This window comes from Emys orbicularis, chromosome 2 (assembly GCF_028017835.1).
Source record: "Emys orbicularis isolate rEmyOrb1 chromosome 2, rEmyOrb1.hap1, whole genome shotgun sequence".
NCBI lineage: Eukaryota > Metazoa > Chordata > Testudines > Emydidae > Emys > Emys orbicularis.
In genome coordinates, this window is record NC_088684.1 from 144,711,039 (window position 1) to 144,723,418 (window position 12,380).

Consider the following 12,380-nt stretch of genomic DNA (forward strand, 5'->3'; position numbering starts at 1 on the left):
GACTGCTGTGAGCATCTAGTGAGTCTGCTTGTCCGCCTGCATAACACAGGCCAGAGAACTTCCCTGCACATGGTTTGCTCGCACCCAGCTTACCAAGCGATCCAGATCACCCTGTATCAGTGACTGTCCTCAGTGTTATTTACCCCTCCCCCGGTTCTGATGTCATCTGCACCGACATTATTACACCTTCCTCCCAAGGAGCCCAAAGCATGTTACAAGTATGAATCAGTCCTCTGGTGAGGCCAGTCAGCACCGTTACCAACATTTTACAGACAAGGAAACTGAGGCACAGGGAGGGGACAGGACTTGCCCACTGTCACATGGTGAGGAAATGCTAGCGTTGGAAATAGAATCCAGGGCTCCTGATCTATCCGCTGGAGTCCAGACACACCGTCCCTGCCCCTCGGCTCACCCTCTGGCACTCCCTTCCAGCGCGGGGAACGGAATTCTCCGAGCTCCCTGCTCTAGCCACAGCCTGAGCTCCGGAGTCTCTGTTTCGTTGGCAAGAGCTGGAGATCATAATGCCACCAAGTGCAGAACTCAGAACAGCTTCATACCTTTCCCTGTGCCTGCTGAGCAGGCTAGTCCCAGAGCCCTGTGTCCAGACCTCTCCAGGTCTCCCCTCCTCCACTCCCCTCACAGGGGGCATTTGTCTCCTCCCAAGAGTCTGTTACTTGTTTGGGATCTTAGATGGCGCTTTCCACTGTAATTTAACCCAAAGTGCTGCACTTTGCCTGCAGTGAGTTTTGTCAGGGGCCAGATCTACAGGTCTTGGGCTAAGCCACAATCTTTTGGGCTACTCATGGCCTTTGGCACCCCCTGGGCTCCCTGAGCTAGGCACTGGCAGAGGGAGGCGGGGTGCATGGGCTTTGAGGGCAGCACTGTCCCAGGACTGGGGAACCCCCCTCCCTCCACACTGTCCTTGGTGAGAGAACCCCCCGCCCCTCTATACAGTCTGGCGAGGGGGGCTGGTACTGGTGCTCTGGTGTCCCCTTCAAACAGGCCTGTCCAGTGTGTACTGGCAGGAGCTGGGGCTCGCGGCTGGGCTTGGCAGGACCTCGAGGCCAAGGGGCTGGGGCTGCTTTGCCCAGAGTCTCAGCCCTGCCAGGCTTGAGTTGCAGGGGTCCCTGTACATATAAGGCGAAGCTTCGGGTCCGTAGGTGGGGGCGGGAGACCTGGCGGGGCCGGCCAGGTTGTTGAAGTTCTCCAGGGCCGGGACCCTGGGCATGGAGGCTGTTGCCACCCCTGGGAACATGGCTTGTTGGGAGAAGGAATTGAGATCCACAGCATTGAAGAGCTGGAAGCCTTTGCCGGGGAGGGGGCTGGCCTGGAAGCCCTTGGGGGTCCAGCTGTTGTAGGAGTAGCTGCGGTAGAGGTCTTCATACGGGCCCCTGGGCAGACCGTTCAGCTGGGGGCCAAAGCTCCCCTTGCACAGCTCGGTCTGCAGGTGCCGCTCCTTCTTCCGCCACTTGGCTCTGCGGTTCTTAAACCAGACCTTCAGAGAGAGAGAGAGAGCGGGGAGGGGAGAAAAGCCTGCTTTGAGCTCAATGGCACAGCAGCCAGCATTGCAGCTAATCAACCTGCCTCCCACTTCTCAGCAGCTTGTGCAGTCCCTACCTCAGCCAGGAGAGACTCACGGGCATCCCCAGCTGGGGACCGTTTGGTGGGGCTCAGCCCAGCTGCTAGCAGGTGAACACACATCCCCCAAAGCACCCCCCCTCCCCAGTTGGCAGAGGGGCCAGGGACCGAACGATCCCTGGAGGCTGAAGCCGCCCCCCCCTCCCCCGTCTCCGGTACAAGCCTGGGGCTTGCCTGGGCATTGCAGACCTGGTCCCTGCTCGGTGAATAAGGCTCTAGGGATGCCAAGCTGGCATCTTCCCAGCACTACGTGGCCCCATCCAACCTGGTGCCAACTTCCTGAGCTGCACCTGCCCACACCAGGTCTGAATCTGGCCCAAACAGCAGCCCTAGTCGCCCCAGCACCTGGAGTGACCCTGGCAATTTTGTCTCCCTCTGTGATGAATTCCTGTGCCCCAGTACGGGGGCCTGTCCCGACCCCACAGACTCACTCAGCCCCGTGATGAGCTTTTGCCGGTCTCTGCCAGTGCAAGCCCTCCAAGCTGCACACAGGGCAGGGAAAGCCCAAGCTCTGTGGCACCAGAGGCACTATGGCAACATGGCAGGAGTCAAAGGGCTGCCCCTGCATTCCACTCGAGCCCCAGGAGACGTGGATAGGAATTGCTTATTGACTTGACGGGAGTTGCAATGCTGAGAGACGTCCTCTTCCTACCGTTACCAGGCCTGTACAGCAAAGGGTTCCTGGCCCTGCCGTCGGCACTGGTAACATACTGGCACAATGTGCATTGCATGCTTCTGTAGTGGATGACCTGCCAGAGGACAATGGTCTACTACGGCTACTGCTACCAGCTAATGGAGCGACTCCTTCAGCGTATGAGTGGAATTCTGTGCTGCAGCGCTCCTCTGGAGGCTCTCACACAAACCCCACTCATCTGAAGGCCCCGCTCTGTAAAAGCTACAGTTGGAGGGGAAGACAGACCGCAGGCTGAGCCACTGTAGCCCATCAGGCCTGGGCCCCACTCCAGTAGAGACTGCCCCCTACTGGAGTGTCTGAGGAGGCTCCTGCTTACCCTGATCCTGGGTTCCGCCAGGTTGGTCCAGCCTGCGATCTCCTCCCTGGTGCTCATGTCAGGGTAGCGGTTGCGCTGGAAGGTGGCCTCCAGCTCCTGCAGCTGCTGGCTGGTGAAGTGAGTCCTTTGCCTCCGCAGCTTCTTCTTGCCCAGGTTCAGCTCCTCTTCACCACTGGAGCCGGACGACTTGTACCGTGAGTTCTCTCCATTCTCTGCTGCAGAAAGCCGGTGGGAGGAGGGGGTCAGTGGGAGAACCACCATGTGGGCCAGCCCAAAGCTAAACACAGGAGGCTCTGCAGCGTGAGCCAAGGAGCCAGGGATGCTGTCACAGACCCCAGGCCCCTAGGGATGGGCCCACGGGGGACGTGTCACGCATCCCTGGGTTCCATTAGCACATACAGCGCTGGAGTGTCCTTCTCTGCCATGACAGCAGGGGTCACTCAGGCCAGCACAGGCTTCGGAGAAGAGGGAGAGGCTTGTGGTTATGGAATGAGTGTGAGAGCTGGGTTGAGCCTTCTCCTGGGTCAACCTCCCGCTCCCAGAGGCCGGGGTAGGCGCGCGCGCACACACATACACACACACACAAAGAAGTTATAGCCAGGTCTGTCAATTAATCGCAGTTACCTCAAGCAATTAACGCAAAACCAATTAACTAGATTAAAAACATAGTTGCGATTAATCGCGGTTTTCATCGCACTGTTAAACAATAATAGGACCCCAATTGAAATGGATTATTAATATTTTTGGATATTTTTCTACCTTTTCAAATATATTGATTTCAGTTACAACACAGGATGCAAAGTGTACAGTGCTCACTTTATATTAATTATAAATATTTGCACAGTAAAAAAAGAACCAGTATTTTTCAATTCACCTCATGCAAGTACTGTAGTGTAATCTCTTTATCGTGAACCTGCAACTTACAAATGTAGAATTATTATTTTTTTACATAGCTGCACTCAAAAACAAAACAACTTAAAACTTTAGAGCCTGCAAGTCCACTCAGTCCTACTTCTTGTTCAGCCAATCACTAAGACAAACTAGTTTGTTTACATTTATGGGAGATAATGCTGCCCGCTTCTTATTTACAGTGTCACCTGAAAGTCAGAACAGGCCTTCGCATGGCACTGTTATAGCCCTTGTTGCAAGGTATTTACGAGCCAGATATGCTAAACATTTGTATGCCCTGTCATGCTTCGACCCCCATTCCAGAGGACGTGCTTCCATGCTGAATTGGAATTGATGTTCTATTATTGTTTAACAGCGCGATTAAAACTGTGATTAACTGTGACTATTTTTTTAAGTTAGCAATTAATTGGGATTCCTTTTTAAAATCGTTTGACAGTCCTAGTTATAACCACAACCCCGTGGCCAGCTCTCTAACGCACAGAGGACACAGGGCAGGAGGGCTTGGAAGCCAGCAGCTTTGAAATCAGGCACTGCAGGAATGGAAGACTCGTATCAAAAAGAAGATTGAGAGGTGACTTGATTACAACGTATATGTAGATGGGCGGAAATACCAGGCACTAAAAGGCTCTTTCGTCGAGCCGAGAAAGGCAGAGCAAGACCCAATGGGTGGAAGCTGAAGCCAGACACATTCCAATTAGAAAAGGCACCAATTGTTAACAGTGAGGGGGAGTGAACTCCAGCTCCTATGGAAGCCTGGCTGCCTTTCTGCAAGATGCGTCAGTCAAACACATGTCATTGGGCTGAGTGCAGGGGTACCAGGGCGACGTTCTCTGGCCTGTGCTATATGGGGGCACACTGGATGATTTAATGGTCTCTTTGTAGCACGCCTCACCCTGCACTGGCACCTGCTGCAGCGGTGATGCAGCAGCACCAGCGTGCTGTCCTGGGGAGAGAGACGGCCAGTGAGGGCAGCTCAAGCTGAAGAGGGGGCAAAGAATCAAGCTGGTGAGCTAGTGGATGAACCAGAGTGTGGATTGGAAGTGAGGTGATCAAATAAAAGATGACCAGGAGACTAGAGTAGGGCCTGGGAAGTGAGACGGAGGAAAGAAGGAAAATAGGAAAAGTTTCAGGTCAGGAGAAGCGGAAAAAACCAGACCGGGGCATGTGAGCAGACACGGTTAGAGAAAGGAAGTAGAAGGAAATAAAATCTACAGACGCACCAGAAAGAGTATCCAGGAAAAACCCTGAAATTGGTGAAAAAGGAAATTGATCAAAAAGCTGTTAGATATAAACAGGTCCTAAAACCAGTAAAAGAGATGCCCACCCACAGAGGACCTAAGTCTGTGAACAGAGAGAATGACCGTTTGAACAGCTACTGACAGACCAAAGGTGCCTAGTGGACAAACGAGCGCGCACTAGATGACAAAGCCCTGTTCATGGATGAACTCACTGCAAAGAGGTAAACCCCAGGACCCTCGAATCTAAGGAGCACGTCAAGGCGAAGAGAAGCAAAGAGCAGGACGGCAAGAGTGGCGCTGGAGCTACAGCCCAGGAGAGGAAAAGTTGATTCTTCTCTGAAGTGATACCATCTATTCTGTTGAGTAATCTCTTGTTCTTGTTAGTAACAGTGTGTTTGGCACTGGCTGCTCAGTGTGTACACGCTCACAAAGGTTACTGAGTTGGTAACCTAGAGTTTATTATTTTATGTAGTAAGTCGTTAGGAATGTTCTACATTATTTATCCTCCTGGTACAATTCGGGGGTTTTCCCTTATAAAGTTCGAAAACTTTAAAATCACCCCTTTTGTCTTGGTTTGCCTCTGCCTCGCCTCCCCGTTAGCACAGCCGAGCCTAGCTGGGTCACTGCACCTGCTGGCCTTAATGCTATTAATCTAGACAGAGAGAGAGATTCCCAGCCAATAAAATGGATGGATCTAGCTTTGCAGGGAGTTTCTCCAACTCTCAACCTACAGGCTTCCCCACATGCTCCACAGACTGATCATTTCCTTCCTCCAGGATGAGGGTGGTTTGTAGCCATTGAGCGGCCCTTCTCCGGCTGAGTGACAGGGCAGGTGAGCCTGCACTCCTGCAGGCAGGATGCCCACATGTGCAAAGGCTCCTAGTGTAGTGGAATGCTAAACTGTGTTATACTGTTCAACCACTAGGTGGCAATGTGTGTAAAAGACCTCATTTAAATGAACCTCAGACGTGTCTGGCAGAGCATTAAAGGATCTTATGATGAACACATGTGGTGTGTACAAGTGAGCTCTGTAGCCAGTCCATATCTGGTACAGGACTATGACATGGTGTCAGGAGTAAACTAAGAACAGAAATAGCAGGAAAACAGCAACAAAGGTTGCAAACAGAAGGAACAAAGCAACAAAGGTTGCAGGATCTCATCAGCATGCCTTCAACACCCCTCTTCAATGCCCCCAAGAACATCAGCTTTGACAAACCTTCAGAAGGGACAGACTGGAAACAATATTTTGCAAGATTTAGCATTGCTATTCAACTCCACAAAGAAACTGTATATAGAGGTATCATCTTTAATATATGCTATGGGGAAGCAGGCAGAGCCTATCTTTAAATGGTTTGACTTTACTGAAGACACAAGTCACAAAGATGACTGTGAAAGGGTTCTGGCTATGTTTGATGCATAATTTATACCTCAGATAAATGGGGTTTGTGAAAGTGCATGTTTTCACCAGAGAATTCAAGAATGAGGGGGAAATGTTGAATGTTTTATAAGAGCTCTGCATACATTGGCTGAAAACTGTGATTCTGGGAATGCAAAACATGAAAATATTGGTGACAGGCTGGGTATTGCATTAACAGATAAAAACCTTTCACAGCAGTTACAGTTGAAGAAAGTTTTAACCCTACATACAGCTATGCAGGTAGCAAAGCAGTCAGAATTAGTCAAACAGAACAAAGGGCAGGAGCAACTTGGAAAATCTGAAACTAGCTGAGAAACTACAAACAGACACTTGAATGTTAAAAGTGAAGATCATAAAACCCCTGAGGCAAGGAGGGAGAACTTCCGGGCTAAGAGGGACCAATTCCAGCCTACATCCACAAGGTGTGGAAAAAGTCATATCCCAAGAGATGATGCATGTTCAGCCAGAGGCAAACAGTGTAATAAATAAATGAAACATGGACATTTTGTAGTTGTTTGCTGCGTGAAAGCAGTCAGGGAGTTGACTCATATTACAGACAATCAAGAGCCATTATTTCTGGGGTTTGTCTCTGGTAATGATATAGAGCCTGCCTGGAGAGTGAAATTGAATAATGATGGCAAGACTATTGACTTTAAAACTGATTCAGGAGCTGATGTTACAGTCAGCTCCCAGAGCTGAAGTCACCTGACACAGACCTGACCAATACCGGCGCAAACCATTAGGCGACCTAGGTGGTCGCGTAGGGCGCTGCGATTTGGGGGGTGGCAACCGCGGCGGTATTTCCACGGCGGGACCTTCCGCCGCCTCTGGGGGGGGGGCGGCATTTCGGGGCGGGACCTTCCGCCGCCTACGGTGGCGGAAAAGCTGGTGGCGCTCCTGGACCTGACTAGCCCTGGAGGGATTCTGAATTGCATGGGCCAGTTGATCACAGAAACAACCTACAAAGCTGTGCATTCAGCGTGTCTGTGATCAAAGGACCACAGACCAACAGCCTTCTCAGCCGCAGCATGGACACCATGCTGGGCCTAGTGAGAAAAGTGGAAGAACTTGACAGAGGATTTCATGATATTGGACTTTTGAAAGGAGATCCAGTACGAATCAACTTAAGAGACAACGCTGTACAGGTCTGTCACATCTTACGCGCATTTAACATGCGCGATTTCAGCTTTACACGGTCGGCAAAAACAAAAACAAAAAGAGAAAAATAACAATTTTAATACTGTACCTGTAGTGCGGGTGATTCCACCCACCATTACACTCAATGTAATTTTGACTATACGCGATTTTCGCTTTACGCGCTGACTGCGGAATGTAACCCCAGCGTAAGATGCGACAGACCTGTACTATCCAGTGTACAGACACCTCTACCAGAGAGACTTTGAAAGAGCCTAGCTGCAGATTCATGTGAATTCAGAGAACCAAAGGATCTTATGATGAACACAGGTGGGGTGTATAAGCAAGCTCTGTAGCCAGTCCACATCTGGTACAGGAGCATGACACTTAGGGAGGCCGGATTTTCTCGTGGGAGCAGGGTCCTGGGAATCAGGATTGTAGGCCCACCTCAGCAGGCCGTGATTCAGAATTCCTGGGTTCTGTGTGCAGTTCTGCTGCTGCCTCACTCCGTGACCTCAGGCATGTCCCAGCCCTTCTCCATGCCTCCATTTCCCCAGTTATGAAATGGCTGATAATAATCCAGCAAAGCACAGGGCTTGGATTGTCTGTGGCGTTCTTTGTGGGATTTGTTAGTCTCTCATCCCAAATCTAGGGCTCAAATGATCCTCAAAGCAAACATGGCAGAGTTGCCCCCTGCAGAAAGGTGTCCCCCTCCCAGGAGCCTAGCAAGGGGGTGGGTTTGCTCGCAATTTAGCCCAAGTTGAGGGGCTTGCAAACTACAGGGAATCTTTCAGCCCAGCCAGGATGGGGTGGAACCCTAATGATGCCCCTACCTCCCAGGCCAGTGTAGAATGAACCTATCTGTGGGCGGCTGGGAGGGCTTGAGTGTTTTGGGATCCCCAGATGAGAGGGCTGGGATGGAGATGGGCAGAGCGCTGCTTGAAGTGTCCACCCAGCCCCTGCTGGGGGCCCCTTGGCCATGTCTCAGGGCAAACAGGGTGTCTTCTCTTATACCAGACTTGCCGTCAGCAGGTGCAACCCCGCTGGCTCCAGAGCGGTGACACTCGATCTCACCACGCAGGCTCTCAGCACAAGGCTGTGTTGGGCTCCCCTCTCCATGGCTCCTTTCACCCTGTGGCACTGCAACACTTCTCCCGCACCTCGTGCAGCTGCCCCCATCTCCTGGCCTGGCTCTGCAGGGCTCAGGCCATGTCCCTCAGCAGGCATTGGGTGGTGGGTGGCAAGAGCAGGAATGAGTAGGCAGCCAGGGGAACCCACGTTAGCTTGGCACCTATGCCTTGATCAGCTAGAGAGCGGATCTCCCACCACCATCCGGGCAGGCGAGAGCACTGGTACTTGGCATTGCAAAGGGCAGCATCTTTGCTAGGGTTGTTCAGAGGAGCAACCCTACAGAGTTTGCTTGCCTGTGTCCAAGGGGCTGCGGTAGGGCTTATCGGCAGCAGTAGGCCTAGCCAGGTATCCTCAGGGAGAATTACAGTGAGGGGCAGGGCCCAAGAGAAACAAGAAAAGGGAGAGGGGGGGGCGGCATCGGCCTGTTTGTTGGCTTGTCCCAAGGGACTTGCCTCGGGAGTTTCTAACAATTAGTGTTACTGGTCCCAGTTCTGAAACGTTCACTCCAGCCAACCAGTCACTGACTCCAGGAGAGGATTCCACACAAAGGGAGATGTCAGGATTGGGCCAATTAACAATACAGTCTCTGTTAATACCCAGCTGGTTCCAGGCTCCATTTCTAGGGCGTGGTCCTGCTCGCTCGTACCACCAAGGAGAACACATGCTACCACCGGTAACCCCCACAGGTGGAGCCGCTCCCAGTTGGTGTAACAGTCTCTGAGAAGATCTACCAGGATCGGGTTGTGCCCCAAGGACCTCTGGATGCCAATGGGCACAGGAGTACATGGCAGGACAAGTATCGGGGGTAGCCGTGTTAGTCTGTATCCACAAAAACAACGAGGAGTCCAGTGGCACCTTAAAGACTAACAGATTTATTTGGGCATAAGCTTTCGTGGTTAAAAACCCACTTCTTCAGATGCAAAGCTTATGCCCAAATAAATCTGCTAGTCTTTAAGGTGCCGCCGGACTCCTCATTGTTTTTAGGGGGGGACAGGGATCCCTAGGTTCACCAAAAGAATGACATGTAAGGTTTCTACGGAAACCCTGCGTCACGCCAGTCATCATCCCCACTGCAGGATGTACGTACGGATGTTGTGTAAGGAGTTATGGATATACCTGAAAATTGTGTTCTTCAAGTCTGTGACTAGGGACTGGTCACCAGAAAGGTGTAAAGCAGGTTTTCTGTCAGGCAAGAAATGTTTCTCTATCCATCTGTTCACATGTAAATCCAGTGTTGTGTGGCTCAGATCTGGCCTCCTTTGGCAGTCTACGCTGGGGCTAACGAAGGCTTGTGCAATTTGCAAAGAGAGATTTAAGGAAAAAGTGAACCATGCCCCACAACCCTGGACACCCCGGGAAGCATCACACCACTCCTGACCCTGGGAGGAGTGGAGCCTTTTTATCTGCGTGCTGTCTGCTTGGGTTGTGATGGACTTAGAGAGGGGGGAAACATTTTTTAAACCAGAATGAAAGCATCCCAGCAGCCGCTAAGGGAACTCTGGGCGTATGCAGCACACCTGCCTTCGGGGAGGGCATCTGCAGGAAAAGCCTGCCTTTTCCAGATCTCGCTTTGAAAAGAAAAGTAAAAAATGTGCAGAGATCAGAAAAAATGTGCAGAGATTGGGGCCTTAGGGTGAACTTCCCAAGGAGTTTGTGTTCTGCTATTTCTCTATTAGAACTATTACTAATCGCTAGGACTGCTGGCTGTGTATTTTCTGCAAAATGAGCAAAAGAACGAAAAACATTTTTTTCCCAAATATGTTCCTAGATTTTTTAAAAATTCTCAGAACTAAAATGTTCCACAACGAATGTCATTTAGAAAAGGGACTCGTTTTCAGCCAGAAAGAAATGTTGAAGGAAAATGTTTAAGCCACTCTAATAATAACGCCTGGCTTTCCCGGGGGAGCGACATGAACCCTGTGCCTCTTCTCCCGACCGACTGCAGCCTGAGCACTGCTCAGCGTGGCCGGTCTCTTCACAGCCCATCACAGCAGCACCAAGACGGGGGGTTCATGCTGCACCCGCAGCCCTTGGGCTCAAAGGCGAAGTGCGGCCGGGGGGAGCCTTTGCCTTTACCATTCTGCTTGCTTGTACCAAATTGACAATTTCCATTAGGGATGGGATTTTATAGGGCTGTAGGTACCCGTACAGCCCCTGGTGTGGGCACAATTATCCTGGCCTACGGTGCCGTCCCCCACCCTCCATGTAGAGGAACGAGTCTCCCAGCATAACCCCTTGCTAACAGTGCACACTAGGAGTTGGGTGTCCTCACAGCCGTACAGATTTTGTGTCTGCACAGTCCTAACGGTGCCATTGAAATCTCAGCCTCAGGGGCCAGAGCCTCAGCTGGTGTAAATGGAGCGACGCTGATTGGCCCAAGCCGTGCAGCGAACCTGCAGTTTCGCAGGTTTCCTTTGCCCCCTTGCCTGCCTCATCAGCATTAAATGAAACCCGGAGGGGTTGGGCTTCTCTTGGGGTGGGGTTGGGGCTTTCGAGACGACCCGCTGGGTTCCGGCCAAGGGAAGGCAGCAGGAGCTCTGCGGTGCAAACCAAACACTCCATGTTACCGGCAGGAGGGAATTCGGCCCAGCAAGGAGCGTGCTGGTGACTTGACCTCCCTGCAGGAGGGGGTGGGGACAAGCGTTCTGTGCACTGAAACACGTACGGCTCCCATCGATGTCCCCCCCTCCCGCCCCGCACTGCTCCCCCAGCCTGGAGACAGCACCCCCCATCCCCAGGAGCTCTCTCCCAGCCCCAGTCCCCCAGCCCTGAGCACATCCCTTGGCTCACCCTGCTGCTCCTTACCTCCACGCTCAGTGCCGGGGAGCCCCGCCGAGGGCAGCAGCGCTGACATGCTTCCCGGTCCGGGGCAGTGCCCTCACGGAACGCCCAGAGCCTGGGAGAGGAATCCGGTCCAGGAGGGCCTCAGGCGCTGAGCTGATGTGCCGGGGGGAGGGGATTAGCAGACGACTGACATGGCACGGGTGGTGTGAGCCATCCACAGGGATCCCTCCACACCCGCCAGTTATCTGACAGACAGAGCTGCCCCTCTCCAGCGAATAAATAAACCGAGTGTCGCCAGCCACTGGCCAGAGGGATCGGGTTCCCTGACCCCATGCGCCCCCCAACGCCACGTGCGGCTTGTTAGAAGGTATCTGGCTCCCCTGGCCTGGCAATTTAGCCTGCGCCCCCCCGTGCCCATTGATTTCCCAGGCAAGCCGGAGCGCCTGGGAAGGAGGCGGGATGGGGAGGTGTGTTGGGTGTCAGGGACAGCTGAGGGCGAGCGAACTAGGTGCCAATCAGGGAGGGTCTTGGCATGTCGGGGAAGTGGGACATGAGGACGGACAGCAGCTGGGAGTTGGCTCCTTGCCAGCGCTCAGCCCTGTGGTGCGACGGGGCAGAAATTCACCAACAAGGGGAACGTCCCCTGCCTTTACTGCTGGTGTGGGAGCAAGGGGCACACCTCGGAGCACCCTCAAATCCCTTTGGCTGTAGTGAGAGCGAAGCGTGTCCAGCCCTGGGCAGGACCAGGCCCCTCGTCTGATCCGTGCGGCTGCTGCTCCAGCCAGAAGTCAGATTTACTCCCTCCAGCATTTACCTGCTGTGTTGATAAACTGGATAGTCGGTTGCTTGACAGCACTTTGGTTCGTTATTTCGTTATGAAATATACTCCAGAGACCAAATGCCCTGTGTCAGTCAGGTTTATCAATCTGGCCCAGAGGTTCTGTACAATACCAGACTCCGAAGAGCAGTTCCATGCACTGGCACGCAGTGCTGTTCCATTCGCCTTCTGCAGACACCTCGCAAGCCAGCCCTTTATACCCTCCCTGTTCACCCAGAAAAGGTCCCGGGTACGTCGTTTGAAATGGAACGTAATTAATCATCTTTGTACCTTGTCTGTTT

General features: G+C 52.5%; 1 protein-coding gene across 1 annotated transcript; it reads right to left on the minus strand.

The window, feature by feature from the left end:
* Nucleotides 1–994: 994 nt before the first annotated feature.
* LOC135874383 (pituitary homeobox 3-like) lies at nt 995–11,331 on the minus strand. Its single transcript, XM_065399189.1, has 3 exons — nt 11,283–11,331; nt 2,649–2,863; nt 995–1,495 (listed from the first exon to the last, which is right to left on the minus strand). Exons 1-3 carry the CDS (start codon nt 11,329–11,331, stop codon nt 995–997), a joined length of 765 nt encoding a protein of 254 aa, XP_065255261.1.
* Between the last annotated feature and the right edge of the window lie 1,049 nt (nt 11,332–12,380).